The sequence below is a fragment of the Aquarana catesbeiana genome, linkage group LG04 (genome assembly GCF_042186555.1).
Source record: "Aquarana catesbeiana isolate 2022-GZ linkage group LG04, ASM4218655v1, whole genome shotgun sequence".
NCBI lineage: Eukaryota > Metazoa > Chordata > Amphibia > Anura > Ranidae > Aquarana > Aquarana catesbeiana.
The window spans coordinates 519,515,308-519,542,807 of record NC_133327.1 but is presented as its reverse complement, the minus strand read 5'-3'; the positions used below and the strand labels follow the sequence as shown (position 1 = coordinate 519,542,807).

General features: G+C 40.4%; 1 protein-coding gene across 1 annotated transcript in view; it reads left to right on the top strand.

Moving 5' to 3' along the window:
* Positions 1 to 27,500, top strand: part of MTHFD1L (methylenetetrahydrofolate dehydrogenase (NADP+ dependent) 1 like) — a 455,506-nt gene that overhangs the window by 58,362 nt on the left and 369,644 nt on the right. Inside the window, exons 9-11 of the mRNA XM_073627780.1 lie at positions 11,078 to 11,148; positions 11,232 to 11,329; positions 17,262 to 17,435. Coding sequence (XP_073483881.1) covers positions 11,078 to 11,148; positions 11,232 to 11,329; positions 17,262 to 17,435 — 343 coding nt within the window. The remainder of the gene's footprint in view (positions 1 to 11,077; positions 11,149 to 11,231; positions 11,330 to 17,261; positions 17,436 to 27,500) is intronic.

Below are 27,500 nucleotides of genomic sequence, written 5' to 3'. Positions count from 1 at the left end.
AAATGGACAGCACTTGAGTTAAATATGAGTGTCACAGCAAAGGGTCTGAATACTTAGGACCTTGTGATATTTCCGTTTTTTTCTTTTTTAATCTGCAAAAATGTCAACAATTCTGTGTTTTTCTGTCAATATGGGGTGCTGTGTGTACATTAATGAGGAAAAAAAATGAACTTAAATTATTTTAGCAAATGGCTGCAATATAACAAAGCGTGAAAAATTTAAGGGGGTCTGAATACTTTCCGTGCCCACTGTATATAGAGAGATAGGAGTAAACTATACAGTGCATCAGTGATGGTAGAGACAGGAAACTCCATCCTGTGACCGTCCACTGAACAGGAAGGCATACCAATGTGGGGGAGATGACTGATCATAGCGCAGCAAGTGTGCTATATCTTCCCGGTGTCTGAAGCAACATTGAACTACAAAAAAGACATTTGGGTGGAAACTGCATATATGGAAGCTACAGCCATTAAGGTTGGTGATGTATAACAAGGCACATAAACCGAGATCAGTCCTGTTCATAGAGACAGCATGGCTATATAAAGTGTTCGTTAAGAAACGACAGGCAGGCTATATTCTTTCAGGAGGCCTAAGACACGATGAAGGACTTAGGATTAGGATCTCAAAGGTTCCCACACGCCAAAATATTACCAGTTGAAGGGATGCAAGAACAGGTCGAGCAAGGATTACACTCGTGCATCAGGCTGGAGTGTATCTCTGGTATTACGGTGACCTGTGTGATTCCATTTGCAGGATCTTGAAGATGCCTTTCTCCAGCAGTCAGGGTGTTGTGGCAGTGGAATGGTGCCCTGGACACTCCCAGTCAGGGAAGTCTACAGCTAGGAGCTCCAGGGTCTCTAAAAATTTAGGCAGATCATCCTTATTCCTCGGGACAGCCGACTTGCCATCCTTGTTGGCCATCAGGCGGAAGGGAAACCCCCAGCGATAATCTGCTTTTTCTTGGCATTGAATCTCAAGCTCGCCATTTCATAAGTGTTCTCTTCGACAGGCTTGGGGAAAAAGGATGCCCATGCTCCATCAAAATCTGTGGGTTACTCTTCGAAGCTTTAATTGCCTCCTTCAGGGAATATTTGTGCAACTTGCAGATCACCCTGGGTTTATTAACATCTTACGTAAAGGGAACGGCAATACTATTAATGAGATCAAAGGTGCTGCACTCCCCAAATATACATGAACTGAAAAGGTTTCCCCATGGGAAATGTGGATTACCTGGGTAGGTGCGAGTGAAAAAAATGGGCTTCAATTATATTGAAAAATAATAAACGGTAGCCTTGCAAGGCATATACCAAAACAAACATGGATTCGTACAAACCAAAAAAAGTCTGAGCCTATAAGTAGAGGGATAAATGCAAAAATATGACAGGGAAAATTTTGAGCCATAGAAGCCTATCGACAAAGGAACAATATGTATAGCCATCAAAGTGTAAAGCATTTACTTAGGAACAGAGGGATTAGTGATTGTCCATCATGATCGCCGCGTGGGATCTAAATGTGACCCCCATGCGGTTAGCCTTTTATATGTTCTCCATAATTAGAATGTGGGGGAGGCGGCATATCCAGCAACCCACCCCTCCAATCAAGGAGCCACCCACTAGACCCATGGGACCCCCCCCCCCACACACATATACCCACCCCCCAAGCCAAAGGAGACCCACGCACGGGCTCCCTGGCGTTCCGGAAGGGGAGGAGCCCGTCTCCTCTGCCACAAATACGTGACATCACGGTGTGCCACGCATATCGGCGGAATCCCGTGCATGCGCGGCAGGCCAAAAGAGAAGTCCAGGGCGATCTCAGAACGCCGCCGGCAGGGAGAAAGCTCCCTCCAGTGGCCAATGGAGGAACAGACACCTAGGAGGGAAACCTAAAGGGGGCAGAAACCATGGCTGAAGCCAGGAAAGCCCCCCTGCCTGCCGTGGGGAACAAAGGGGGGGAAAAGCCAAAGGGGTGCCACCACCGCCCGCACATGTAACTAGGACACAAGCCTAGCTCCCTTGGAACCCATGGCAGCAAAGGGCACAGCATAATGGACATACAGGAGAAACAAATTATGTACATATTGTGTGATTATAGCACTAATTGCATTAATTGCTTTATATGAGTAAAATATTGAATAACAAAAGACATGTAGCTGTTACTGTGAATCAAAAACAAAAAAAAGAAACCATCTTAGACAGATGTACATAAAAAAAGGAATAAAGATAAAAAATAATTGTGACAATGCAAGAGCATCTTACAAGTCCATGAACGAATGGATACAAAGTTATTGAGTTTTGCTTGATGCAAATCCCTTCAAGAAGGGAGCAAATGTAATGGACTCATTCAGGCCGGGGTAAATCGTAGCCTGTAGCCTGAAAATCCATCTCTGCTCTCTCTGTAGTAGGAGTTTATTCCAATCCTCGCCCCTGGTCGGAATGGGAATTCTATCCAGGGTGACGGAGGAAATTTGTGGCATTTTATAATTATGTCTAAGGACTGTTTTTCTACCAAGGAGGAGATATTGATCTCCTATGTGCATACTATACGTATTCCTTGCAATGCGGCGCCAAAACTCATGTTTGATTTTCCCTATATAAAATGCGTTGCACTCGCAATAATATATACTAGGCCGCGGGTCTGACAGTTGGCAAAGTGGGGAGGTAAAAATATCTCACTATCTATATGGTAATAATATTAAGAATCACTGGATATCAAATATACGATCATGAATGATAGAAGGCCAGAATGTCTGAGATATTCAAATAATGTCATGGAAAGCAAATTAAATTACCGTATATCATAAATGAAATGGTATTCGCATATAGAGTCCATATTACTATATAGAAAACAGTAAAACAGTTATAGTAATATAATGGTGTAGGATCTCTGTAATGCTTCTCAAAATGTTCTGGAGCTGAGCCGACATTCAGGATGGTGCTTCCATAATAACATCAAAGTAGGAAAAGATGAGGTACTCTTACCGACAGTGGTGGACTCACACGCCGTGAGCGGTGAGTCAATCGAGCTTTTTTTTTACCGACAAGCGGTGGGTGTACATCTAGTTACAATCGATGGAATATTGTAGCCTAAGATGAAAATAGCTTTAATCCTTATCCACGGTCCTTTCGGCAAATGGAGTTATCCTCAATATATAAGAAAAAGAGAGCCTCCACATGGTGTAAATCAAACAAAACAAATGGATAAAGGGTTTATTTAGGGAATGTCTCTTCCAACATCCAATAAAAACAGTATCGACAGTAAAATTCAGTTCAATTGAACAAATAAAAAGCGCAGTAGAAAAGTGGCTAGACTAGCATATTAACCCTATGCGTTTCGTCCTTAGACTTCTGCTGGGGTATGATATGGCTTGTGTACTCGACGAGGTCCTCAGCACTGAGACAGGACCGCTCCCACTTGCCCAGGTACAGGTTTGCATAGGATGGGCACAACAAGTCCCTGTTGCCACGCCCTGCACATGGAGGTAGTGGGAGCCGTCAAACGAGAAGAAGTTATTTTCAAAAATGAACTTGAGACCAGTCGAAATAAATTAAGTGCCTTGTCGTCATGGCGAACCTAGTTGGAGGACCCTAGATAATAAATCCAAGCCTTTTTCATTAGGGATAGAGCTATACAGGGCTTCTATATTTATAGCAACCAAGATAGATTTGTCTGTAAAAGTTAATTCATCAATTTTTTTTTTTTGTAAAAAAGGAATAGTATCCTTAATGAAGGTGGGCATACGATTGTAAGAAAGCATTAATTACTCTGCTTAGATTTTCCGTAATGCTTCCATTGCCGGAAACTATCAGACGTCCAGTAGGATCAGTGGGATTTTTGTGGATCTTTGGAAGGCTATAGAACATAGCCACCCTAGGGTATTTTAGTTCAAATAAACTCCCAAAGGTAATTTTGAAAGGATTGCCTTAGCGTGCGCTTGATCATTCAGCGCGTAAAATTCTTTATTCAATTTGTCAATTAACACATTAGGGATACGTTTATACCATGAAGAATTATTCATAATCTGATGGCACACAAGTTTATAGTGGGTGTTGTCGATTTATGACAATGTTCCCACCCTTATCGGAAGCCTTCATTGTAATGGACTTGGTTTGACTTAGGCTTAACAAAGCATGATTTTCTTCAGTTAACTTACTAGAACCGTTCTTCAATGATAATTTGCAGATATCCCTAATGGTTTGTTTAATGAAAATCGCTGCATTCGGATTAATATTGGGAGGAGGAAATGTTTTCTTTTTTTTAAAGAGTAATGGGATTGAGAGTGGATTTGTTTATCAAAGATCTTGTCCAAACCGATTTTGATTGATTAGATCAATCGTGTTCTCTTGGAAAAGTGTGAAGTCCCGTAATGCCCTGAACGCCTTCATGCTGTACTTGGACCAGTCAGTGGTGTCCATAAATTTCATTTTTGGCATAGATGCATTTGAGTAGCAAACAAAAACTTCTACAGGTTACCAGTTTTGAGTTGGAGGTCTAGAGCTAGAATTACTGCTCTCGCTCTAAGGATCGTGGCGATACTTCACGTGTGTAGTTTGAACACTGTTTTCATATGCGAGTGCTACTCACATATGCGTTAGCTTCTGCGCGCAAGCTCGTCAGGATGGGGTGCTTTAAAAAATTTTTAATTTTTTTTTTTTTTTTAATTTTGACTGTTTTTTTTAAGAAAAAAAAAAAAAAATTTGGGTCACTTTTATTCCTATTACAAGGAATGTAAACATCCCTTGTAATAGAAAATTTGCTCACCTCTCCCGCCACCAATTAAGTGATCTCACAGTGAATCCGCAGCAGAGACCACTTTTTTATCTTAAAGAGAAATGCATGCTGTTCACGAAAATACCAGGGTTATAGCAGCTAGTTGCTGCCATAACCCCAGTATTTAGCGTCAAAGTACCGTCCGTGCAGGTACGGCGATTTGCGTGAAGTGGTTAATCTGTCATTTTGGCTGGGCCCCTTCTCTCAGGAAACCTTTTTATTACCTTTTTTGTGATTGTGATTTTTACTTTTCCAGGAAAGGTTGTAGATAGTTTCAGGATTGTCTATTGTTTTGATTATGTAAGACACGCTGGGAATAAAAACCTTCATTTACAGTTGGTAATCGGTTTTATTTAGGGTATTTAGCATACCATTTTTTAGTGTGCATAGACATATATGGTTTATATAAAAAATATTCACCTCCCTCTAAATGTTAATGCTTCATCAAAGAACAAAATCCAGGTGGATAGATTTATTTGTGAAAACAGATCTCTAAATTTAAAATCGCACTAAATAGCTGATTGCATAAGTATGCAGTCTCTTCAAGTTGGTGTTTAGGAGATGGTAATAAGTGTAAGCCTGTGTGGATAGGTCTTTATCAGCCCCGAAAACTGCAACTTTCCCCATTCTGCTTTAAAAACTACTTTTAGCTCTGTTCATTTTGTATTGAAGATTACAAATTCTACATCAGATTGAGATCTGGATTCCTACCTGGCCATTCAAAGACATTAGCACTGTTTTTAAGCCATTCATATGTAGTGTTGGCTTTATGTTTGGGGTCTTTACATTTGTTGGAAGACCAGTCTTTCTTAACTCTGTTTTTTATTTTTGGAGACCTCAGGTTTCATTCAGGTTTACTTTTCTGCATGCATTCTATCCTAGGTCTTTATGAGCCTGCTGTAAAGCAGTATTTTCACAGAATGATGCTGCCACAACCACCATGCTTCACAATTGGAATGCAGTGTTTAACATGCATAACATTTAGTCTGATGGCCCAAAAGTTCATAGAATCTTTTTCCAGCTGACTCCAGAGTCTCCAATAAAATTTACAGTGCCCTGAAAGTATTCATATCCCTTGAAATTGTCCATTTTGTTGTGTTACAACCAAAAATTTAAATTTATTTTATAGGGATTTTATGTGATGGACCAAAACAAAGTGGTACATAATTGTGAAGTGGAAGAAACATGATGGCTTTCCAAATTTTGACAAATCTGAAAAGTGCGGTGTGCATTTGTATTCAGCCCCCTTTACTCTGATACCCCTAACTAAAATCTAGTGGAAACCAACTGCCTTCAGAAGCCACCTAATTAGTAAATAGAGTTCACCCGTGTGTAATTTAATCTCCATAAAAATACAGCTGTTCTGTGAAGCCCTCAGAGGTTTGTTAGAGAACCTTATTAAGCAAACTGCTTAATGAAGGCTAAGGAACACACCAGACAGGTCAGGGATAAAGTTGTGGAGAAGTTTAAAATGGGTTAGGTTATACAGAAAAAAAAAAAATATCCCAAGCTTTGAACATCCCACGAAGCATTGTTCAATCCATCATCCGAAAATGGAAAGAGTATGGCACAACTGCAAGCTTACCAAGACATGGCCGTCCACTTAAACTGATAGGCTGGGCAAGGAGAGCATTAATCAGAGAAGCAGCCAAGAGGCCCATGGTAAAACTCTGGAGGAGCTGCAAATATCCACAGTTTAGGTGGGAGAATCTGTCCACAGGACAACTATTAGTCGTGCACTCCATGCATCTGGCCTTTACAGATGAAAGCCATTGTTGAAAGAACCATAAGAAGTCCCGTTTTCAGTTTGCAAGAAGCCATGTGGGGGATACAGCAAAACGGCCTAAAAGCAAAACGCTATGTATGGTGGAAAACTAACACTGCACATCACCCTGAACACACCATCCCCACCGTGAAACATGGTGGTGGTAGCATCATGTGGCTTTTCTTCAACTGGGACAGGGGAGCTGGTCAGATTTTATGGGAAGATGGGTGGATGGAGCCAAATACAGGGCAATCTTAGAAGAAAACCTGTTAGTCTGCAAAAGACTTGAGACTGGGGTGGAGGTTCACCTTCCAGCAGGACAATGACCCTAAACATACAGCCAGAGCTAAAATGGAATGTTTTAGATCAAAGCATATTCATATGTTAGAATGGTCCATACTTTAATCCAATGGAGAATCCGTGGCAGGACTTGAAAATTGCTGTTCAGATGGTCTCCATCCAATCTGACAGAGCTTGAGCTATTTTGCAACGAATGGGCAAAAATGACGCTCTCCTAGATGTGCAAAGCTGGTAGAGACATTCCAAAAAGGCTTGCAGCTGTAATTGCAGCAAAAGGTGGTTCTACAAAGTATTGACTCAGGGGGGCTGAATACAAATGCACACCACACGTCAGGTATTTATTTGTAAAAAAAAAAAAAAAAATTCACGTAAAATTCCAATAAAATACATTTATGTTTTTGGTTGTAACATGACAAAGTGGAAAATTTCAAGGGGGTATGAATACAATTTCAAGGGGGTATGAATACTTTTTCAAGGCATTGTATGTATACTGACTTGCATCTAATGATTTCAAAGCCCAACTTCAGCTACCTTTTGAATAGTGTGTGCGGGGGTAAACCACTGTTGGGTATATTTCTGTCCATGTACACTACAATGGATCAAAAAACTCAAATGATCATTTTATAGAAATGCAGCATACCACAATGCAGTGTTCGTGCATTTCAGGAATGTTTGGTAACATGAACGTGCTTTATTGCACATTGGCACAACACAAGTATGAATAGGTCCTTAGTGAATTGTTTAGCTATATGGCAATGTTTGGCTCAGACTAGAGAATTTACTTTTTTCTTGTAATAGCCCCTAGCACTACCCCAACTATTTCAGCAACTAAATGTAACTTAAATTGGTATGCTTCTATTTTTAACACTACTTTTCTATTTTGCTTAAAGGCATGGAGGTCGATTTACTATAGGCAAATATATAATGTGCACTTTGAAGTGCATTTGCTCTAGTGCTTTTATTTTATTTATTTATTTTTTCCTTGCATGGGAATAAGTATTCTTTTTAAAGTGAAATTTTACCGCATTTACTAAGCTCTGGAGCAAGTGCAGTGTTTTTTCCTTTAGTAAAGCAACCCCATACTGTGTTTTGTTGAGTGCATATTTCCAGCTGCTATTGGAGTGTATTCTAACCACTTCACTTTTCTTGGATAAACGAGCCTTTCTTTTTGTGCAAAAGAAGTGATTTTTTTTTTTTATGCAATCTATTGTTCATAGTTTAGTTTTTAGTTTACTTTACTTTAAAAAAATTTAAGTAAAAACTAATTTTTTTTTTTTTTTTATCAGTGTAGATAAAAGGCATACATTTTGTTTTATAATTTGACTTGCACTAAAATTGCACTAAAATTATGATCCTAGTGCAAGTTTTTCAGAGTGCTTTACAAATAAAATGAATATAAACATAAAAGTTTGCATATTAATGGTTAGATGAGAAGAATTGATCTCAGAAGAAAAGGTGGTCATTGTTCATCACTGTCATGTGATTGCACTGACCAATGACACTGAGCTGTTGCCAACATTATGCTGCTACACAGAATCCAGGGCTCTGTACAGAGTTTTTAAAAGTGTACAGATCGGTACATTGGCAGATATGGGAGGCGGATGATTCTTGGTGCAGTGGGGAGGATTTTGGTAATTCATTTTTTTTTTTTTTTTTTTTTTTTTTTTTTTTTTTTATTACAAGGATAAAGGGATGGCAGGCAAAGAAAAGGGCAAGGTAGCTTGAAAAAAACCATTTATCTGCTAAAGCCCAGTCTAAATATATATTTCCTTCACTGGCCTGAGTAAACGCCTTGTTAAGGGAAGCTACTCTCTGCACAAGCACCAAGGGCTACACCATATAATATCTACGGGCTGCCCGATATGCCTATCCCATTTGAAGACCACTGCATGGGCAATCTGCACTCCTCTGAATTAATAATTGCGCTATATACCCATCTTTTCTCTTCAGCAACCAGCCTAAATCTCAAGTGTGAAAGTGACCTAGGAGAATCCCTAGACGTGACAAAATGGGCTACATTTTGGGACAGCACTGGCAAAATGCTCAACACCAACCTGACCCACACTTAAGCAGTTAAACATCTGCCTACACAACTATAGCACCATCAAGGAATGTCAAATGCCCAAATACACAGTTCAAAAAAACCTGTTAGGTGATGCCTTACGTTTTATATGCCGTCTATTGACATCCTATTTACATCACTTTATCTGTAGCTTGTTTATTGTAATTGTTCCCTTTTAGCTTGTGCACCTCCAACCTATATGGACACTTCACTACGGTGAAAAATGCTGCATTTCTCTAAACCACTACAAAACACAAGAATACTGTAAGAAAATAAACTTTTACATTCCTTTTAAACTGCTATGGAGGAGAGCAGTTAAATGGTAGACTGTAGCCAGAGCTGCTTTTAGAAATCACAGGGCCCTGCAAAGCCTAACAGACAAATTTTTTTTTTTTTTTTTTTTCTTTACAAATACACTAAAATCATTATTAATGGACACAAACACAACAAATCTTACAAAATTCCTAAATCTAAAATATGAAACTGTATTGAGTTAATAAAATGTGTGTGAATTAGGTCTTCAAGAGGAATTGCAGTCTGCTCACATTTGTAATATCGTTGGCATTCCGAAGCTTCCCTCCAACCACTTTGCATATTTTATATATACTGTAATTCTGTACTTGCCAAATATGCTGCAGAAATCTCCTTCCCCCAAGTCTGGCTGCAATCATTTTAACTGGGCAGCTGAAGATACTGCCTGTTCGCTTCCTGGATTTGCACAGACACACAGAAGCACACCTCCAGCCCTGCAGCTTACATTGGCCCTCTTATGACTCAACCCCCCCTTCCTGGCAAACTCTCACAAGACTGAGAGCTGTGCATGATGTCCTAAGCCTAGGCTAATGACCAGACAAACATGAAGTGGGCTGGGGGCTGTATAAGGTATTTACTGGCAGAAAAATGTTTTTCTATCCAAAGTTAAAACAAGGGCAGGAGATTTAATAGATGGAAAGTTGAAAAAAATACTGAAGGTCCGCTTTAAGGCTCATTCGTATGGGCACTGTGCCCTACAGTGTAAATCTGGGTTTTTGTTTTATGTGGCTTGGAGCTGTGTGCAGACAGCTTAGGTTATGCTATGGAGACAGCAGCTGTTCAAACACAGCCACAGGTCTTAATTCGACAGGCATGTGGATGCAAGTGTATGGCCCCTAACTGCATTTCAGGCCACTTGCCCACACCTGCACCCCTGTCAAATTAAGTCTTGTGGCTGTGTTCACACATCTGCTGCATCCCAATAGAGTAACAGGTGGCCTCTGCTACATGGACAAACCACTCAGTCACACTATGTGCCAGAGAACTTGTATGAATGAGCCCTTCATTTTTGTTTTAAATTTATTTTTTATTTTTCTTAGTTTTTTTATTCTTTTTTACATAGATCCTCAATTCTTTCCTCTGCAGCATCAGCTGCACTGCAAATGAGTGAACAGGAGGTGTTCTGTATAGAGGCTCCTGTTCATAAACTGAAACATGGTGAACACAGTTTATACTTCAGTTATGAATGAACACTGAGTGATCGGTACCAATCACTCGCTGTGTTCAGAAAAGGACATATTGCCCCAAGTGCAGCGGGGGAGGGGGGCAGTTACAGGAATTGATCCCTTATGGTTCCCCCTATGCAGCAGCTGACGGGAGAGAAGCCAGCAGCACTGCGGGGAACGGGCTCACAGGGGAGCTGGGGCAGCATGAAGAATCAGATTGTAGACAGGAGGGGGTGATAAGTGGAGGGGGGGAGCAATTACTGGAAACTATCACCATGTGGTGTTCTCCCTGCAGCAGCTTAAAGTCATTCAGTGAGGGAGGAGTAGAAGCCAACTTTCACCTGGTGCAGGGAGAACCTCACAGGGTGATCGATTTGCAGAAATTGCCCACTCCTATCTCACCCTTCACCCTCTTCTAGCCACAATCCAATTACCCGTGCTGCCTGGGTCCCCCTGCTAAACTGATGGGAGCCAGGCCCAGCTGTACCCCATTATTGGCTGCCCTGACTAACCATGCATGGGTTTCTACATACGTACAGATATGTAATACAAAACCCAATTTGTGGATATTCCTCCCTGCTAGAAACCGTTACAGCAGTAGAAAATTCACACCAGGTCTCCAGCTACTTTGTGATTTAACTGATTAGAATACAGTGCTTTATGATTTGGATGTTTTGATAATGCATTAGTATTTTGATTCTTCAGGTTCTGACCAGAGTAGTGATGGGTTAGCTGGCCAAGCTGTAGGACCACTGACAGCAGCCCTTAGGATGGAGGTTAGTCTATTGCTTTAAGGAAATCCTGGTATTGCTTTAATTTTCGTGAATTACTGATGTGTACATTCTTTCTCTTTCAACAGAATTTGGCACAAAGCAGTAGAAGATGGCTTGATGCTCAGAAGTATAAGAAGTGGAACCTTCGTTGCTTAAAGCTACAAACTCTTTCTCCTGTTCCCAGGTCTTTATTTTTGCTTAGAACCTTTCTGGGAAAAATGTAGTGTATCTAAAGCCAAAACTTTCTGGTCCTGTATACAGTAGGGAAGTATTGAAACCATGTCTGTTTTTTGATTATCAAGGGATGTTTATGCAACTCCCCATATGTGTAATGCAGGTCTTTCCATATATAATCATTAAAAAAAAGTGTTATATATATAAAGGCTTTTATAGTTCTCCACCTAAACTATTAAAATTATTATACAGCTTTATTGATTACTTATATAAAATAACTTGTAGTAAATCTGTCTACCTGCATTATCTTTTGTTGAGTTAGCTGGCTGGAATGCATGATACATCGGTTATATTTTGCCTGCTGCAGTTAAAGTGGTTCTAAAGCCTAAACTTTTTTTACCTTAATGCATTTACTGCATTAAGATAAAAAATGTTTAGGTTGTAGTATTCTGAGTCCTTACTCGATCCAGCACTGTGCCTCTCTTTAGCGGCTTTCCCTGCTCTTACAGGCTTTGCTGAGGCCTCCTGCTGCTGTTAGTCAAATCCTGTTACGAGGTGGCGGGGCTGAATTGCACTGTCTGTGTCTATGGACGCAGGCAGTGTGGCTTGTGATTAACCCTGCAGGTGTGCCACCATAGGAAGCTGCTTCCTATGGTGGCACATCGAGAAGAGGAGCCAGGAGCGTCGAGAAGAGGAGGATCAGGGACACTCTGCAATTCCATTGCACAGAGCAGATAAGTATATCCCTTTTTTTTTTTTTTTTTTTTTTTTTTAATGAAGGACTTTGCAATCACTTTAAGCTATTGGGCATGAATATATCAGCTTGCTGAGACTTGTGATCCATCAGCTGGCTCATACTCTTGGTGCTGTATCAATGTGTTTGTTTTCTTATTTTTCTGGCTACAGATAAGGTTTGCTTCAACTATTCATACACCAATCCTGATAAGTATTTATTAGCCATGTGTTAAACACAGTTGTTTTAACATAGATTTGTTTCTTGCACATAAATATATCTATCTGCACATAAGAACTTTTTTAATCAAGCCTCTGGAATACTGAATTTGTCCCTATACAATCTGGGGTCTTTATCAGTTGATCTCAATTAAGGTAATGTAACTATATAAGTTCTAGTAGTGACCATTTGAATTTTATCATTCCTTTTGACCTTTCCAATATCTTGAAATTTTAATTGTAATGCATATATTCTGGCGGCAAGGAAAGTGGGCTTCCCCAGCAGCCTGAGGTTGTGTGCTTGGATCGCACTTGCTGTGCACTCCCAGCACGCTGACCCATGATTTCATTGGCAACTCAGACACAGCTTTTGATTCGGAGCCAGTGATGGGCTTCCAATCATGTAACTGCTGTGAGAGCCAATCCCTTAAAGGGCTTACCGGAGGCTACGTTAAAGGGTTAAGAAAATTTTAACATTATTGCTATATACAGACAATATTTGCACATTATACATAATAATACTTTTTATATAATTTTTATATTCTTTTCAAATATTTTATTGGTAATTTACATGCAACTGTTACATAAAGCTCAATACATAGTACAGTATGAATAGTAGACAGTGCATATGATAATAAGGTAAAACAACATGAACATAAAGAAAAAACGTTATAGCAGAGGATGCATACTCAGTCAGATATCACTCTGATTTAGTGTAACTAGATATACAAATAGTTAAAGGGAGCTATATCTCCAGCTTTACTAAATTAAAATGCTGGCTATTCGCCAAAAACACTGGTGGGGAAGCCACCGAAATTATCACATGTGACAGAGTACATTACCAATGTTTAGTAGAGAAGTGTAGGTAAGAGTAGAAGAAAGAATGAAGAGAAAGTAGTAGTAAAGGGGGGATCTAAGAAAAGAAAATGTGGATTAGAAAAGTAGAGGGGCAGAGAAGGGGGACCGGTCGGCCCGCACGGGCACAAGAGCCGATTCAAAATCTTAGGATGGTGCCAGGACATACTAAATGTAGTAGGAGGTTTTCGTCAATATCTGTGGACAAAAAAATGTTCAACCCAGGGTTGCCAGGTTCTGGAGTGTTGGGGGACTTTATCAAGGATTTTAGCTTCAATTTTGCTATGTATCATTGCCTGGGTAATCCTATTCTTCATTTTGACTATGTTAAGGGTGGGTGTTTTCCAAGCCTTAGCAATCGTCTGCTTGGCTGCGGTAAATAAGTGAAGGAGGAGACAGAGTTGTGCTCTAGTGTAATCTTGCGGGAAATAATTAAGGAGGGTTACGGTTGGGTAGGAGCTAAGGTGACTTGGTGGAGAGTAGATGCCATCCGGAATACCGTTGTCCAGAAGCACTGCACCACAGGGCATGTCCGCCAGATTTGTAAGTGCGTGCCCCTGTCTCCACACCCTCTAAAACAGCTGGGGGAAGATTTAGGTAGAAATTTAGTGATTCTAGCTGGGACTAGATACCAGCTATAATTTTTATTTTCAAATACGTTGTTGAAATTTGACAGTGCTTCCTGTGGCTTTATATAGTTGAGTGATACATATTTGGCATACTATATTTTTAAATATGTTTTGGGGCTATTTAAAATAGGTAGGTCAGTAATTCATGTAGTTCTCACACCAAACCTAAACTTTTTTCAGATCATGGTTATTTCACTGTATATGAGCAATCATTAAAGTGTCATTAAACCCACATAAAAAATTGTCAGTAGATGCTGTATCGCTTGGAGTTCATACTCATGCAGTCACTATGGGATTCGTTTTCTATATTCTGCAAAAAAAAATGTGCTCTTGCTGTTCACTGTTGCACCCTCACTGTCGGTGTCCCTGCTGCAGCCTGAGATTGTGTAGACCAGCCATTTCAACATCTACTGAGCATGCTCATTTCAGTTCCCTTCAAAGCTGTTAATTTCACATGTGCTTGTATACACTCCAGATAAATGATAGCCCACTTCCTTCCCTCCTCCATGCCCCCTAAACAGCTAAATGCAATGGGGGTGGAATATTGCATGTTAATGACGGAGGCTTCACCTCCCTGTAATTCTAAGTACATACAAACACAGGCTGAAGGGCATGACACAGACTGATTGGTATAACTTCCCCCTAGATAGCCCACACCATGTTTTTACATAAATATACGTATGATTATTTTAAAGTTTTTGTAAAGGCAGACGTTTTGTTTTATGTGTACAGCAGGCCCCATCTCTATACAGCAATGTTGCATAAGACTCGGCTGTCCGGTACTCCCCTCATTGGCTGAGAAGGCAGCAAGGTGCCATTGGCTCCCGTTGCTGTCGGTCAGTGAGCCAATAAGGGGGGGGGTGTAGGGCCGGGCTGCAGCTCAGTGTCTGAGTGCCCCCATAGCAACCTGCTTGCTGTGGGGGCACTCAACGGGAGGGAGGGACCAGGAGTGCCGAGGAGGTTCTGGGCTGCTCTGTGCAAAACCACTGCACAGAGCAGGTAAGTAAAAGATGTTTGTTTTGCAACAAAAAAAGTTACTGGTAATGATTTACAAATCTCATAAACCCATGTTTTCTAGACAATATAGCAAATGTTTAAACTGAGAAAGTGTACCGTTTTTACTTTTTTTTTTTTTTTTTTTTCTTAAGGTAATTGAAATATTGATGACAACACATCTCAAAAAAAGTTGGGATAGGGCCATGTTTACCACAGTACGGCATCACCTCTTTTAACAAGACTCTGTAAATGTCTAACTGTTACCAGTTGCTGAAGTTTTGGGAGAGGAATATTGCCCCATTCTTGCATGATATAGGTTTCTAACAGCTGAACAGTCCTGGGTCTTCATATTTTACCTTTCAGGATGTACCAAGAACAATTTTCAATTAATGAAATCTCTGGACTGCAGGCAGGCCAGTTAAACCCTCAGACTCTTCTACTTCAAAGCTATACTGTTATAGATGCAGTATGCTGTTCAGCATTGTCCTGCTGAGATAATACAGTTGGGTCCATATATATTTGGACAGGCATAATTTTTAGATTTAATTTTTCAGGTATTTACCAAAACATTTTCATGCTATAGTTATAAAATGGATATGGGCTGAAAGTGCACACTCAGGTTTAATTTGAGGGTATGTATATTCAAATCAAAAGAAGGGTTTAGGAATTACAGCTCTTAAGAATAGCCATCCCCACTTTTTCAAGGGACCAAAAGCAATTGGACATTGAATCAACACTCAAAATTCAATACTCCTTCGTTATTTCTTCAATTAAGCAGGAAAAAAGGTCTGGAGTTGATTCTAAGTCTGGTAATTATATTTGGAATTTATTGCTGTGAACCTACGTCATGCGTTCAAAGGAGCTGTCCATGCAAATGAAACAGGCCATTGTAAGGTTTCATAAACGAAACCAATCCATCAGAGATAGTAGCAACATTAGGAGTGGCCAAATCAACAGTTTAGTACAGTCTGAGGAAAGAACACACTGGTGAGCTTAGCAACATTAAAAAAGGCCTGGACATCCACAGAAGACAACAGTGGTGTATGATTGATTGCAGGATCCTCATATGGCAAAGAAAAACCCATTCACAACATCCAGACAAGTGAAGGACACTCTCCAGGAGGTGGGTGTATCATTGTCAAAGTCTACAATGAAGAGAAGACTTCACAAGAGCAAATACACAGGGTTTACCACAAGGTGTAAACCATTCATAAGCCTGAAGAATAGAAAAGCCAGATTAGACTTTGCCAAAAAAAATCTAAAAAAGCCAGACCAGTTCTGGAAAAGCTTTCTTTGGACGGATGAATCAAAGATTAACCTGTACCAGAATGACAGGAAGAAAAAAGTGTGGGGAAGGCCTGGAACAGCTAATGATCCAAAGCACACAATGTGATCTGTAAAACGTGGTGGAGGTAGTGTGATGGCATGGGCATGCATGGCTTCCAGTGGCACTAGGTCATTGGTGTTTGTTGATGTGACAGAAGCAGGCGGATGAATTCTGCAGTGTTTAGAGAGTACTTGTCAGTCCAGATTCAGCCAAGCACAGCAAAGTTGATTGGACGGTGCTTCACAGTACAGATGGACAATGATCCAAAAGCAACCCAGGAGCTTTTGAAGGGAAAAAATTTAATATTCTGCAATGGCCGAGTCAATCACCTGATCTCAACCCAACTGAGCATGCATTTCACTTGCTGAAGGCAAAACTAAAGGCAGAAAGACCAACTGAAGATAGCTGCAGTTAGAGCCTGGCAAAACATCAGGAGGAAACCCAGTCTTTGCTAATGTCCATGGGTTCCAGACTTCATGCAGTCATTGCCAGTAAAGGATTCTCATCAAAATAGTAATTATGCTTTATATTCATTTGTCAATTACATTTGAGCCCCTGGAAATGGGGGGACTGTTCTAACCTTTTTGAGATGTGTTGCTGCCATCCATTTCAAAATTACTACTTTTTTTTAATTGTACAATTACTCAGTTTTAAACCTTTGATATTTTATTCACAATATAAAACCTATGTATTTGAGATTAGCAAATCCTTGCATTCTGTTTTTATGAAGATTTTACAGAGTTCCAACCTTTTTGGAATTGGGGTTGTATTTTGCAGGAGGAATTCAAGGCAAAAGATTGACATTTAAAGCACTGTTTTAGCACAAGTAATGTTTCTAGATGTCCTCTATAACTGCAAAATTTCACTTCTTGAGTTCAAATTCACTTAATTTTCTCTGTATTCTTTCCGCTGTTTGAAGGAGCTCTAAGCGAATTATACAAACAGCTGTATCTTGCAGAATTCATGCACCTGTCTGAACTTCCTCAGTAGCTACCTGTGCCTTGCTGCAGCAATGACGAGCTTCATTCTGTTATGTAGATTAATGGAATTGTCATTTAGGCACTACATGGGTAAACACAGGACATGCACATGTTTTTTAGATTGCCACTTCAGCTGCCATATGGGGTATATTCTATACTGCTGCCCACCGAAACCAATGGATCTGTTTATTTTCATTCTTACAGTGATATTGAGATTTCTCGAAGACAGAGTCCAAAAGCTATTGATGTGGTTGCCAAAGAGATAGGATTGCTTTCTGATGAACTTGAAATGTATGGCAGCACAAAAGCCAAAGTACGCCTGTCTGTTCTGGACAGATTAAAAGAGCAACCAGATGGAAAATATGTCTTAGTTGCAGGGTAAGAATACTCAGTTGGTCCATTTTTAATGTTTAACGATCTGACCTTTTCTTTGTAGAGTTAAATTACTTGGCTACTGTAAATTCTTGCTTAACAGTCTGGTGATTTGTGTAATCTGATGTGGTATAGTCATAGTATTTTCAATATAGTGTATCCTTTTTAATGTTTTGAATGCAGTTTTCATCGAAATAGCAAAATCGTAGTTTTCTAAGATACATTTAATGTTTTACTTTTTATTCTCTGCTGTTTGTTTCTTTTCATTGTTAGAAAATGACTTACTTGTGATAGCATCCAGTGTATGTGTAGAAGAATGCTCCTCCTATTCACAATTTAATATTTGCATGATAAAAAAAAATCAAATGTACATGATACTTGCCTCCTTATGCATATAAAACTGAGCTGGCCATTATCAAAATAGATGTAGGGATGAGGGTATGATCGATGTATTTGGTCAGGACAGCATCCCAAGTCAAATAGAAAAAGTAATGGAGAAACAATACAGGATAATTCAATACAAATTGTATTAGAAACCTCATTAAAAATGAGAGGGTAATGGCAAAATTCTTGGCGAGGAGGTGGATTGCGGTAGCTGGCCACGGAAGCGAAAAGTGTAAATTCAGCTCTGGCTACGGGATGTACATCCTGGACAAGAACTACTTCCTCTAGGGCAGCAAACTAAAAATCATTCATTATAATTTTAGCTTCAGATGTTAGAGCAGCCTTATGTTGCTATTCTAATTGTCAGACACTTTCAGTCAGAATGCTTGGTTTGTGGAAAGCGGCACCGCAGAGCATATATATTACAGTGCTCGTTCTATTTACACCTTTTGGAGCTAGATGTTTGTGGTAAATCCATTTTTAAAGCACCGAAATAGAAATCACAAACTTCAACGTAACACAGGTTTTAATAGTATTCTTGGCATAATGTGTAGAAATTTCATGAACTTGATATCCAATTTAAAAAATCTGATGTTAGCTGGATTGGGTAGAGGTTTGAAATGTGCCTTTCAGCCAACTAGCGTGTGTGAGACAAGCCAATACAATTTTAAGCTTTTTTTTTTTTGTGTGTGCTTTATACCTCAGACTCAAAGTGAACCATAGTGGTTCATCTGTTTTCTGGCATTGCATACGGATGGAGATTTTTTTTTTTTTTCTCCATATCTTTTGGACTTACCCTAAAATTTCAATCTTCTGGCAGGAGATGGTTGATCACATCATGGCCATCACTGGTATAATTAGTGTCTCCTAAGATCTGCCTGCTTTGCTTGGTGGAAGATTAAGCCCCTGAAAGGACATTACTGGGCCTACTGAAATTTCTACACATGTAAAGTCATTGCAGCATCATGGAAAAAGCCACCCCCTACCCCCCCTATCTGTTTGTTTAAAAAAAAAAAACACTAGCTTGGCACTTTATCAGGACACACAAATGGGCTATGCTCACAAATCGTTTATGTGCGAGCGGCAAGGCTAGACAGCCCTTCTACAGCTACTAGCCCATAATTCCCCTCAAACTGTGACGAGACTGAAGTCATGCTTACTGGCACCCCCATCAATTCCTTAAGACAAGGCTGAATAGCTTATCTATAGATGGCACTGTACTTAAGCTACAGTCTAAATCGAAAAATCTAGGTGATATTTAATGCTAGTTTAACTTTCGATCCACATGTACAAAATGTCAGAACATCATTTTTCCACTTGAGAAACGTTTTATTCGTACCTAAATCCACTATTAATCTACTTCAATATGTTCAAAATTCTTCAGCCAGAATCCTGACTGAGTCTGGTACTCAGTAGTGATCATGTTATCCTTATCCTGGAGTCCTTTCACTGGCTACCTGTTAGGTTTCGCATAGACTTTAACCACTTGAGCCCTGGAAGGATTTGCCCCCCTTGACGACCAGGCCATTTTTTGTGATATGGCACTGTGTCGCTTTAACCAACAATTGTGCGGTCGTGCAAGGCTGTAACCAAACAAAATTGACGTCCTTCTCTTTTTTTTTTTTTTTTTTTTTTTTTTTTTTTTCTTTTGTTGTTATTTGCTTATCTCTGGGGTTTTTATAAAACCATTTTCTACTTTTTTTTGCTATAATATCCAAAAAAAAAAAACAAACTAATTTTGCCGGAAGATCACTTTTATCGGTGGCAGGAGAGGGGTGTCCCCTCCCGTCGCACTCCGGTGCCCTCCACCTCTTACCAGAGCCATCGACTGAGGCGATTAGATCTTCTCCCTTGCTGGGTTTGGAGACGAGTGAGGGGAAGATGGCCACCCATCTCCATACCATTGAAAAAGAGAAAATCGTGCTAATAGTCCAAAAGATTAAATTGATTGATATATAGTGTTCCAAATGCTTGACCAACTGGAGATATGCTCAATGTTCACCCAGTGACTAAATCACAAAAAGTGTACCATCACCTTGTGGAAAACATGTTTACCAGATTGTAAACCAAATGCGCAGGTGGCTTTAACCCAGCCCGGACTATTGATTTTGCAAGAGGGAACACTACTGATACTGCGATGTATAGTTGCGAGCCTCTTAGCATAAGTGGGCGTTGATTCCACAAATCATAATTTTGTGTCAACCAAAAAAAACAAGATATACCATAGTGTAATTTTGTCAAAAATAAATGTACAATATATGCAATTGCACTCAGTGTAAAAACAAAAGATTGCACAGACAGAAAACCACCCAGTGGATAAAACACGATTAAGTGTATCGCCACCACATAGAGGGCCTCCTTACCAGATGCCAAACCAAAAAAGCAGATGCCACTTTAAAAAAAATCCTCAGCTGGAAACAGACAAGCAGCCTGATTGATGGATGGAAAGACAACTCTTAGCGGAGAACCAAGTATTCCGTATGGGCTGTAGGTGTCAGTATGTAATACCCCAAGAGAGGATACAATACACCATAGCATAATAACGCCAACACTTGTTTTATTATGATAAATAAAATGATAAAAAAAAATTTTGCACTTACAAACAAGCATTAAAATCCTGCATAGAAATATGAAGCCGGCTACAATACAAAAGCTCCAGTCGTCCTCAACGAGACGGCGTAGTGACGTCAGCACGTACCTCCTCAGACGCGTTTCGTCATAACTAACATTTTCAATGGGAAACGGGCAGCGTGCTGAATCACCACCTAATATACTACCACACCTCAGTCTGAGTCCCGGATCTCTAATCGCCATCTTAATCATGGGCAGCCCTAACAATAGCGCTGCCAATAAAAACTTTATTAAAAACGTTCAACCTATGACCAAAAAAGAAACAATCTAACTCCACACCTATATAATAGACATGGACAAAGATGTTGTAAAAGAAAAAAGTTTTATTTAATAATGAACTTTCATCCCTATCTTGCAAATTAACATTAAAGGGGAAGATCTCATTGACATGGTCCAGATTGCTGTCTGGACCAAATAAATTAAACTAAAAATAAAAATGATAGATGAGATTAAACTAACATATAACTAATACAATTATGTGACACATTTGTAATATTGAAAACTGCAGATACGTGCACTTCAAAAAGTATTATGAGTATGAGTGTACACATCTAAATGCCCTATCATTAAATTGAAAAAATTGTATTTATAAAAAATAGTGAAAATAATCATTAATATTAATTATTGATTAGTGATAAATTTACTTATTACAAGCAATCCATCACCATGATATGTAGTGACAAAATACTTGGATCCATATTATAGAAGGGAATAAAGTGAAATTAATGTGATAATAAGAAAAATTAATATAAAATTAATTTAATAATTCCACTGTGATAAATAAATATAAAATTAATTTAATCTACTCTGATAAATAATCAAAGTGAATTAAGGTGAAAAATAAGCACTCTAAATAGACATGGAATAGCTTCCATCTCTCTTGGATATATTTAAAATTAATAAATCAACAAATTAAAATGTAATATAATATATAGTCAATATAAAAACTATATCAAAATTAAACAAAAATCATATGAATTATACATGGACCCCCACATACGTGTCTCAGACCAGATTTACATTGTTTGATAACCTAAGAATTATCGATGGTGTCGATGTGAATGCCTTCAATGTTTAGCCCATAGGGCGCATAAGTTCTGGCTTTATGTATCCATGATATTTCAAGTTTTGAGATCTCTCTCACAAGGGAACTACCTCTCCAGTTGGGGCTATACTTATCGATACCTAAGAAGAGGGTATTTGAAGGATCCTTCTTCTGTACCAACAAATAATGTTTAGACACTGAATGGTTCTTAAATCCTGATTTGATGTTTGATATGTTCATTCAACCTGACCTGTAGGGGGTGTTAAGTCCTCCCTATATTCTGTAATCCACATGGACATTGGAGTAAATACACCATGCCCAATGTGGAACAGGTAATGAAGGGTTTATTGTCATGGCGTATTTGAGTACTAGTAGACAAAAAACTGGTAGTTCTCCTGTGGGTACAACTATTGAGTGAACATACCCTACATCTACGGCATTGGTAGTACCCTATTGGTTGAAAAAACTAACTTTTTTTAATGGGGGGATCCAGATTATTGGGGGACACCCTATTCCTTAGAGAAGGTGCTCCTTTAAAGACCAGCTGCGGCCTCTCTGGCAGAATGTTCCCCAACACTCGATCATTGCAAACAATATGCCAATGCCTAGACACCATTTGCTTGATGTTTTTATGTTGCAATGAGTAAGTGGTCAAAAATGGAACTCCTTGAGAAAACTTATCTAAATTTTGAGATGACCTGTCCACAAGAAGATCCTCTCTATTTAGTTGTTTGACAGAATCCAAAGCAGTCATTAGATTATCTTCTGTATAGCCCTTTTCCAAAAATCTCTGGGTAAGGATCTCAGCCTGTTCTAAAAAGACATCCTCCTTGGAATAGTTCCTCTTAAGTCTCATATATTGGCTCTTCGGAACTGATCCAAGCCAGGGCCTATGATAACAACTGTTTGTGGGGATAAAGGAGTTCCTGTCTGTGGACTTGAAGTAGGTTGAGGTGGTAAATCTATCAACCTTAATTTTCGTGTCCAAAAAATGAATCTCAGTCTGGCTCATCTCATATTTCAACTCTTTACTCCTCTGATTATCATTGAGGAAAAACATAAAGGACTGAAGGGACGGAACATCACCATCCCATAGGAGGATGTCATCTATGTATCTGATCCACAGGACCAACTGGGGTATGTCCTGGGCATAGATGACATACTCCTCCCATCTGGCCATGAATAGGTTAGCCAGGCTAGGGGCCCCCATAGCAACCCCCATACCAAGGGCCATCCTTTTTTTTTTCTTTTTTTTTTTTTATTGAATTTTAGTGTAAATATGAGCTCTGAGGTCTTTTTTGACCCCAGATCTCATATTTAAGAGGTCCTGTCATGCTTTTTTTTTTTTTTTTTTTTTTTCCTATTACAAGGGATGTTTACATTCTTTGTAATAGGAATAAAAGCGACACTTTTTTTTTTTTTTTTTTTTTTTGAACAGTGTAAAAATAAAAGGTAAAATAAGAAAAAACTTTTTTTTTTTTTTTTTTTTTTTTTTTTTAAAACGCCCCGTCCCGCCGAGCTCGCCTGCAGAAGCGAACGCATGCGTAAATAGCGCCCACATATGAAAATGGTGTTCAAACCACACATGTGAGGTATCGCCGTGATCGATAGAGTGAGAGCAATAATTCTAGCCCTAGACCACCTCTAACTCAAAACATTCAACCCGTAGAATTTTTTTAAATGTCACCTATGTAGATTTTTAAGGGTAAACGTTTGTCGCCATTCCACGAGCGGGCGCAATTTTGAAGCATGCCACGTTGGGTTTCAATTTACTCGGCATAACATATTTCACAAGAGAAAAAAAAATTGGGCTAACTTTACTGTTGTCTTACACTTTTTTGATTAAAAAATCTAAAAAAAAAAAAAGTGCGCTTGTAAGACCGCTGCGCAAATATGGTGTGACAAAGTATTGCAGCGACTGCCATTTTATTCTCTAGGGTGTTCTAACCCCCAAACATTATATATATTTTTTTTCTAAGTAATTTTCTACCAAAAAAACGTTTAACTTGTAAACAACAAATCTCAAAGAGGCTTGGTCCTTAAGTGGTTAAGATTTTCTTGAAAATGTACATGCACAAAGTCCCAGTGATAGTCCTTTGTAAATTCCAAGTGCTAGATATAGGTTTTAGTAGTGTTAACGGTCCAAAACACTCGTAATTCACCACCTTTTTCCAAAGTTTACACTCGCCAGAAAGCCGTGATTAAAAAGCCTGAATAATGCCTTGTTCTGTTGATCCTCTATATGAGTAGATCAAAAACTTGCCCAGCAGATACAGATGTTCCTTCAAGTACCCCCACCAGATACTACTCTTGGATGCTCCATTTAAAATAAACTACCATCTTTGTGCAATATTGCACATTTGATTGTGCCTTTAGACCGGCACTAAGTCTATCCAGCGTTCCAACAAACAGCGTGTGTTTTTTCCATTCCAGGAAGACGGCGTGCAGTGCACAACTAGCCTTCCTGCGTGCGATGCTGACGCCATATCCGGCCTTTGACAGGCACCGAATTCGGTTTGCATTGCACACCGTCTTTCTGGAATGGCAAACACAAGCTTGTGTTTTCCTTTTTAAAGCACTTTTGAGAATCCACCTTTTTAGAGGCATTTATATAAAATAAAGTTTTATGGGGGGCATGACCGGAAGCCGACCTGCATGGACACTTGGCCTGCTAGCTCTCTCTCAGCCTGCAGCTCCACTCCACTTTTAGGGGACTCCTCCACTCTTCAATGGGCAAACCCAGGACCACTCACTCCTCCACAGCTCAGGGATCCTCACAACCTCCGCCGGGGTCCCCCATGAGCTTCCGAGACTACTTTATACCGCCTGACTGTCACCAAGCGGAGCAGACAAGATGGCGCCGGGTGCCGCCTTCTCCCAGTCTTGGGTATCCCTGCCGCTACATCGGGATCCATTCACCCCCCGCCACGCTACATGGGGGACAGGCTGTCACACCAGGCCAGCTCCCCACGCCGTACACGTGTACAGTCTACTTCCCACGGCTTCTGCGGACGACGTCAGATCTATGCATACACGAGGGCTGCCTCTGCTCTCCCTTTCCAGCTCTCTCAGGCCCCGTTAAAACCCAGGGCCCTCCTAGTGCATGATGGGGACATTATGCCTCACCCTGCACGCCTGCATCTGCATCCCCCAAGTCTCAGAGGCTGTCCCGATCCAGGGAGCCTGGATCGGGACAGCCTCTGAGACTTGGGGGATGCAGATACACTGAGACCCCCCTCACCTGTGCCCAGATTGCGATCTCCCACACCCCTCTCCACACCGGGGACCCCCACCAGGCTAGCTCCATCGCCCTCCCATGCTCCGGTGTGGTCCGAGCCCTGGGACCCTCCATCACAGCCCACTGCCTGGGCTCAAGGCATCCCTGCAGCGGAGCCCCAACAACGACCTTCTCTTGCTGACCTGCAGCCACAGCAAGTAGCTATGGGCCACCTCCAATCAGTACCTCCTCTATGGCAATCCTACCTACAAGCTATAGCAAACAAGGAGGACTTTAAACAGCTCGTAGAGGATGTGAAATCCACGTGCCACATTGAAATTCAGGCTGCTGACACTAAAACAAAGTCAAAGAAATATGTGGAAACCGTGTAGTGCTGAAAAAACCATAAAAGAAACAGCATACTAAAATGGAGAGAGACTCTCTGTGAAATAATTATAACAAGTGTCCAAAACTATGAAAGGCTCAGGATCCACTCTTGGGATGGAACTGGAAAAAAAAGAAACAGGTGACTGGCCGTGGAAACACCAGGAATAGTGTGGGATAGCATATCCTCCATCAAAGAAATGGGGTATGCACTCTTACCGGACTAAGTGGACTCACTTGCCAGTGGCAGTGAGTTAATCACGCTTGTGTTGGCCACAAACTGGGAATCCAACATTGTACAGATCTTGGAAGGAACTGGAGGTCGAGCCAGCATTTGGCCAACATCAAGAAGGGTCGCACTGATCATGGTGTTCCCCGTCATTATCTCAAACAGCATGACAAAGATCCCACTGGCACCCAATTCAAAATTATAGATAAATTTTGTTCCGCACTGGAGGGGAGACTCTGGTCTACGTGGGGTGTCCATCTTGAAACTTATTGGATACATGAACTTAAGTCCTATTCGCCGTTCGGTATGAACAGGGATTGGGACATAGTTTTCTTAACCTGGCATGATTCATCAATGTTTAGGTCTCATTTTTTACTTTTTTGTGTTTTATATTCAGGATTATCTTTTAGACCAAGTTCCATTTTTATGGAACATACATTGTATGATGAGTCATTTTTATCAGATTTCACGTTTGTTGTATATGTATGTTCTGTTTTAACATCTTTTTCCATGTTTTGAGATTACTATGATGTGGGACATTGTTCTATTATGTTATAGTTCTAATCCATTCCGATATGTACGTTTTATGTCGGCGTGTTTTAGAGATGTTTTCAGGGCCCCCGCCATCAGTTTTTTTTCCATTTGTAGCCATTGGTGTTCACTCTCCATAGTGACCCTTGAATGCCTCGCATTGAAGTTCCTGGCCGCATTGTTGTGGTGACGTCATTGCGCCGCGCGACGGCAATGACGCTCTCACGTTTCTGGGGTGAGTCACATGATGGCCGGACCTGTGGCATCCTGGGCAGGTCTTGCGGGAGGATAAGACGTGATGCATTCCCTCTGTGGGCGCGGCCTGGAAATCTCATAGGGAGTGATCAGGACATCTGCTTCCGCCCATTGGCTTTCAGAGTTAGGCATGCATCACGCTGGCGGCCACGTTTTCTGGTTTTTGTACTGTGGGTGGAACAATGCCTTCCTACTCCCAATTACCTGATTATCTAGATTTTTTTTTTTTTTTTTTATAAATATGGGCAATGTGGTGGTGTCGGGGTATGCCCCAGTTGAAGTCCATTCGGACGAAATGCGTCGGTATTGCATTCATTGCTCCCCACATTGCTTTTTAACCTTGTGATCATTCTGTACAACATCCATGTATTGATGTTTTGTACGTTTTTACAATAAATCCCTTGGAGCCTTTCTATTTTTCAATATTTCCATGCTGGCCATGATGAGAACATTTTTGCCATCCATCATCCATGATTGGATCGACCTCCGACTGAGTTCCAGTTCCCTCCAAGGCCTGTGCAACGTTGGATTCCCAGGTTGTGGCCAACACAAGTGTGATTGACTCACTGCCACTGGCAAGTGAGTCCACTTAGTCCGGTAAGAGTGCATACCCCATTTCTTTGGTGAAGGATACGCTATCCTGGTGTTTCCATGGCCAGTCACTTGTTTCTTTTTCCAGTTCCATCTCAAGAGTGGATCCTGAGCCTTTCATATTTATGGACACTTGTCATAAATGTGAATACACCCGCTAGGTGAAATTATATTTGTTTATAATCACTGGACTGTAATTTTATCACTTTTCACAATATGTGTTTTCTGTGTTTAGTACTTTCAATGCATTTCAGTATGCTGTTTGATAGTTTCTCAGCACTACACTGTTTCCACATACACCGTACGCAGTACAGTGCAGCCATAGTACAGTTGCTACTACACTTCTGATGGTGTACACAATACAGTGCAGCAGTAGTACACTTGCTACTTCTTTTCTGGTGTACACCGTACACAATAGAGTGCAGCCGTGTACAGTTGCTACTACTTACACTGACTTTCACATACTCAAACATCTAGTGGACAGAGTGGAGATGGCTGAAGAGGAGATCCAGGAAACTAAATTGTCAGTCCATCACACTCAAATCCAGGGTGCAGATCACCACCATCTTGCTAAGGGACATGCAACGCCATGTTGAGGACCTGGATAGCAGGGGGGTGCAGGAACAACATTCGTGTGCGAGGCCTCCCAGAACTGGAGGAGGGCTGAAGACCTACAGTCCACCCTGCAGGCCCTGTTTAACAACCTTTTGGTGGAACCCCCTGATGAACACATTGAGATGGACAGAGCTCACCGTGCCCTCCGGCCTAAGGGCCCCGCCTTCTAAACTGCGTGATGTCATCTGC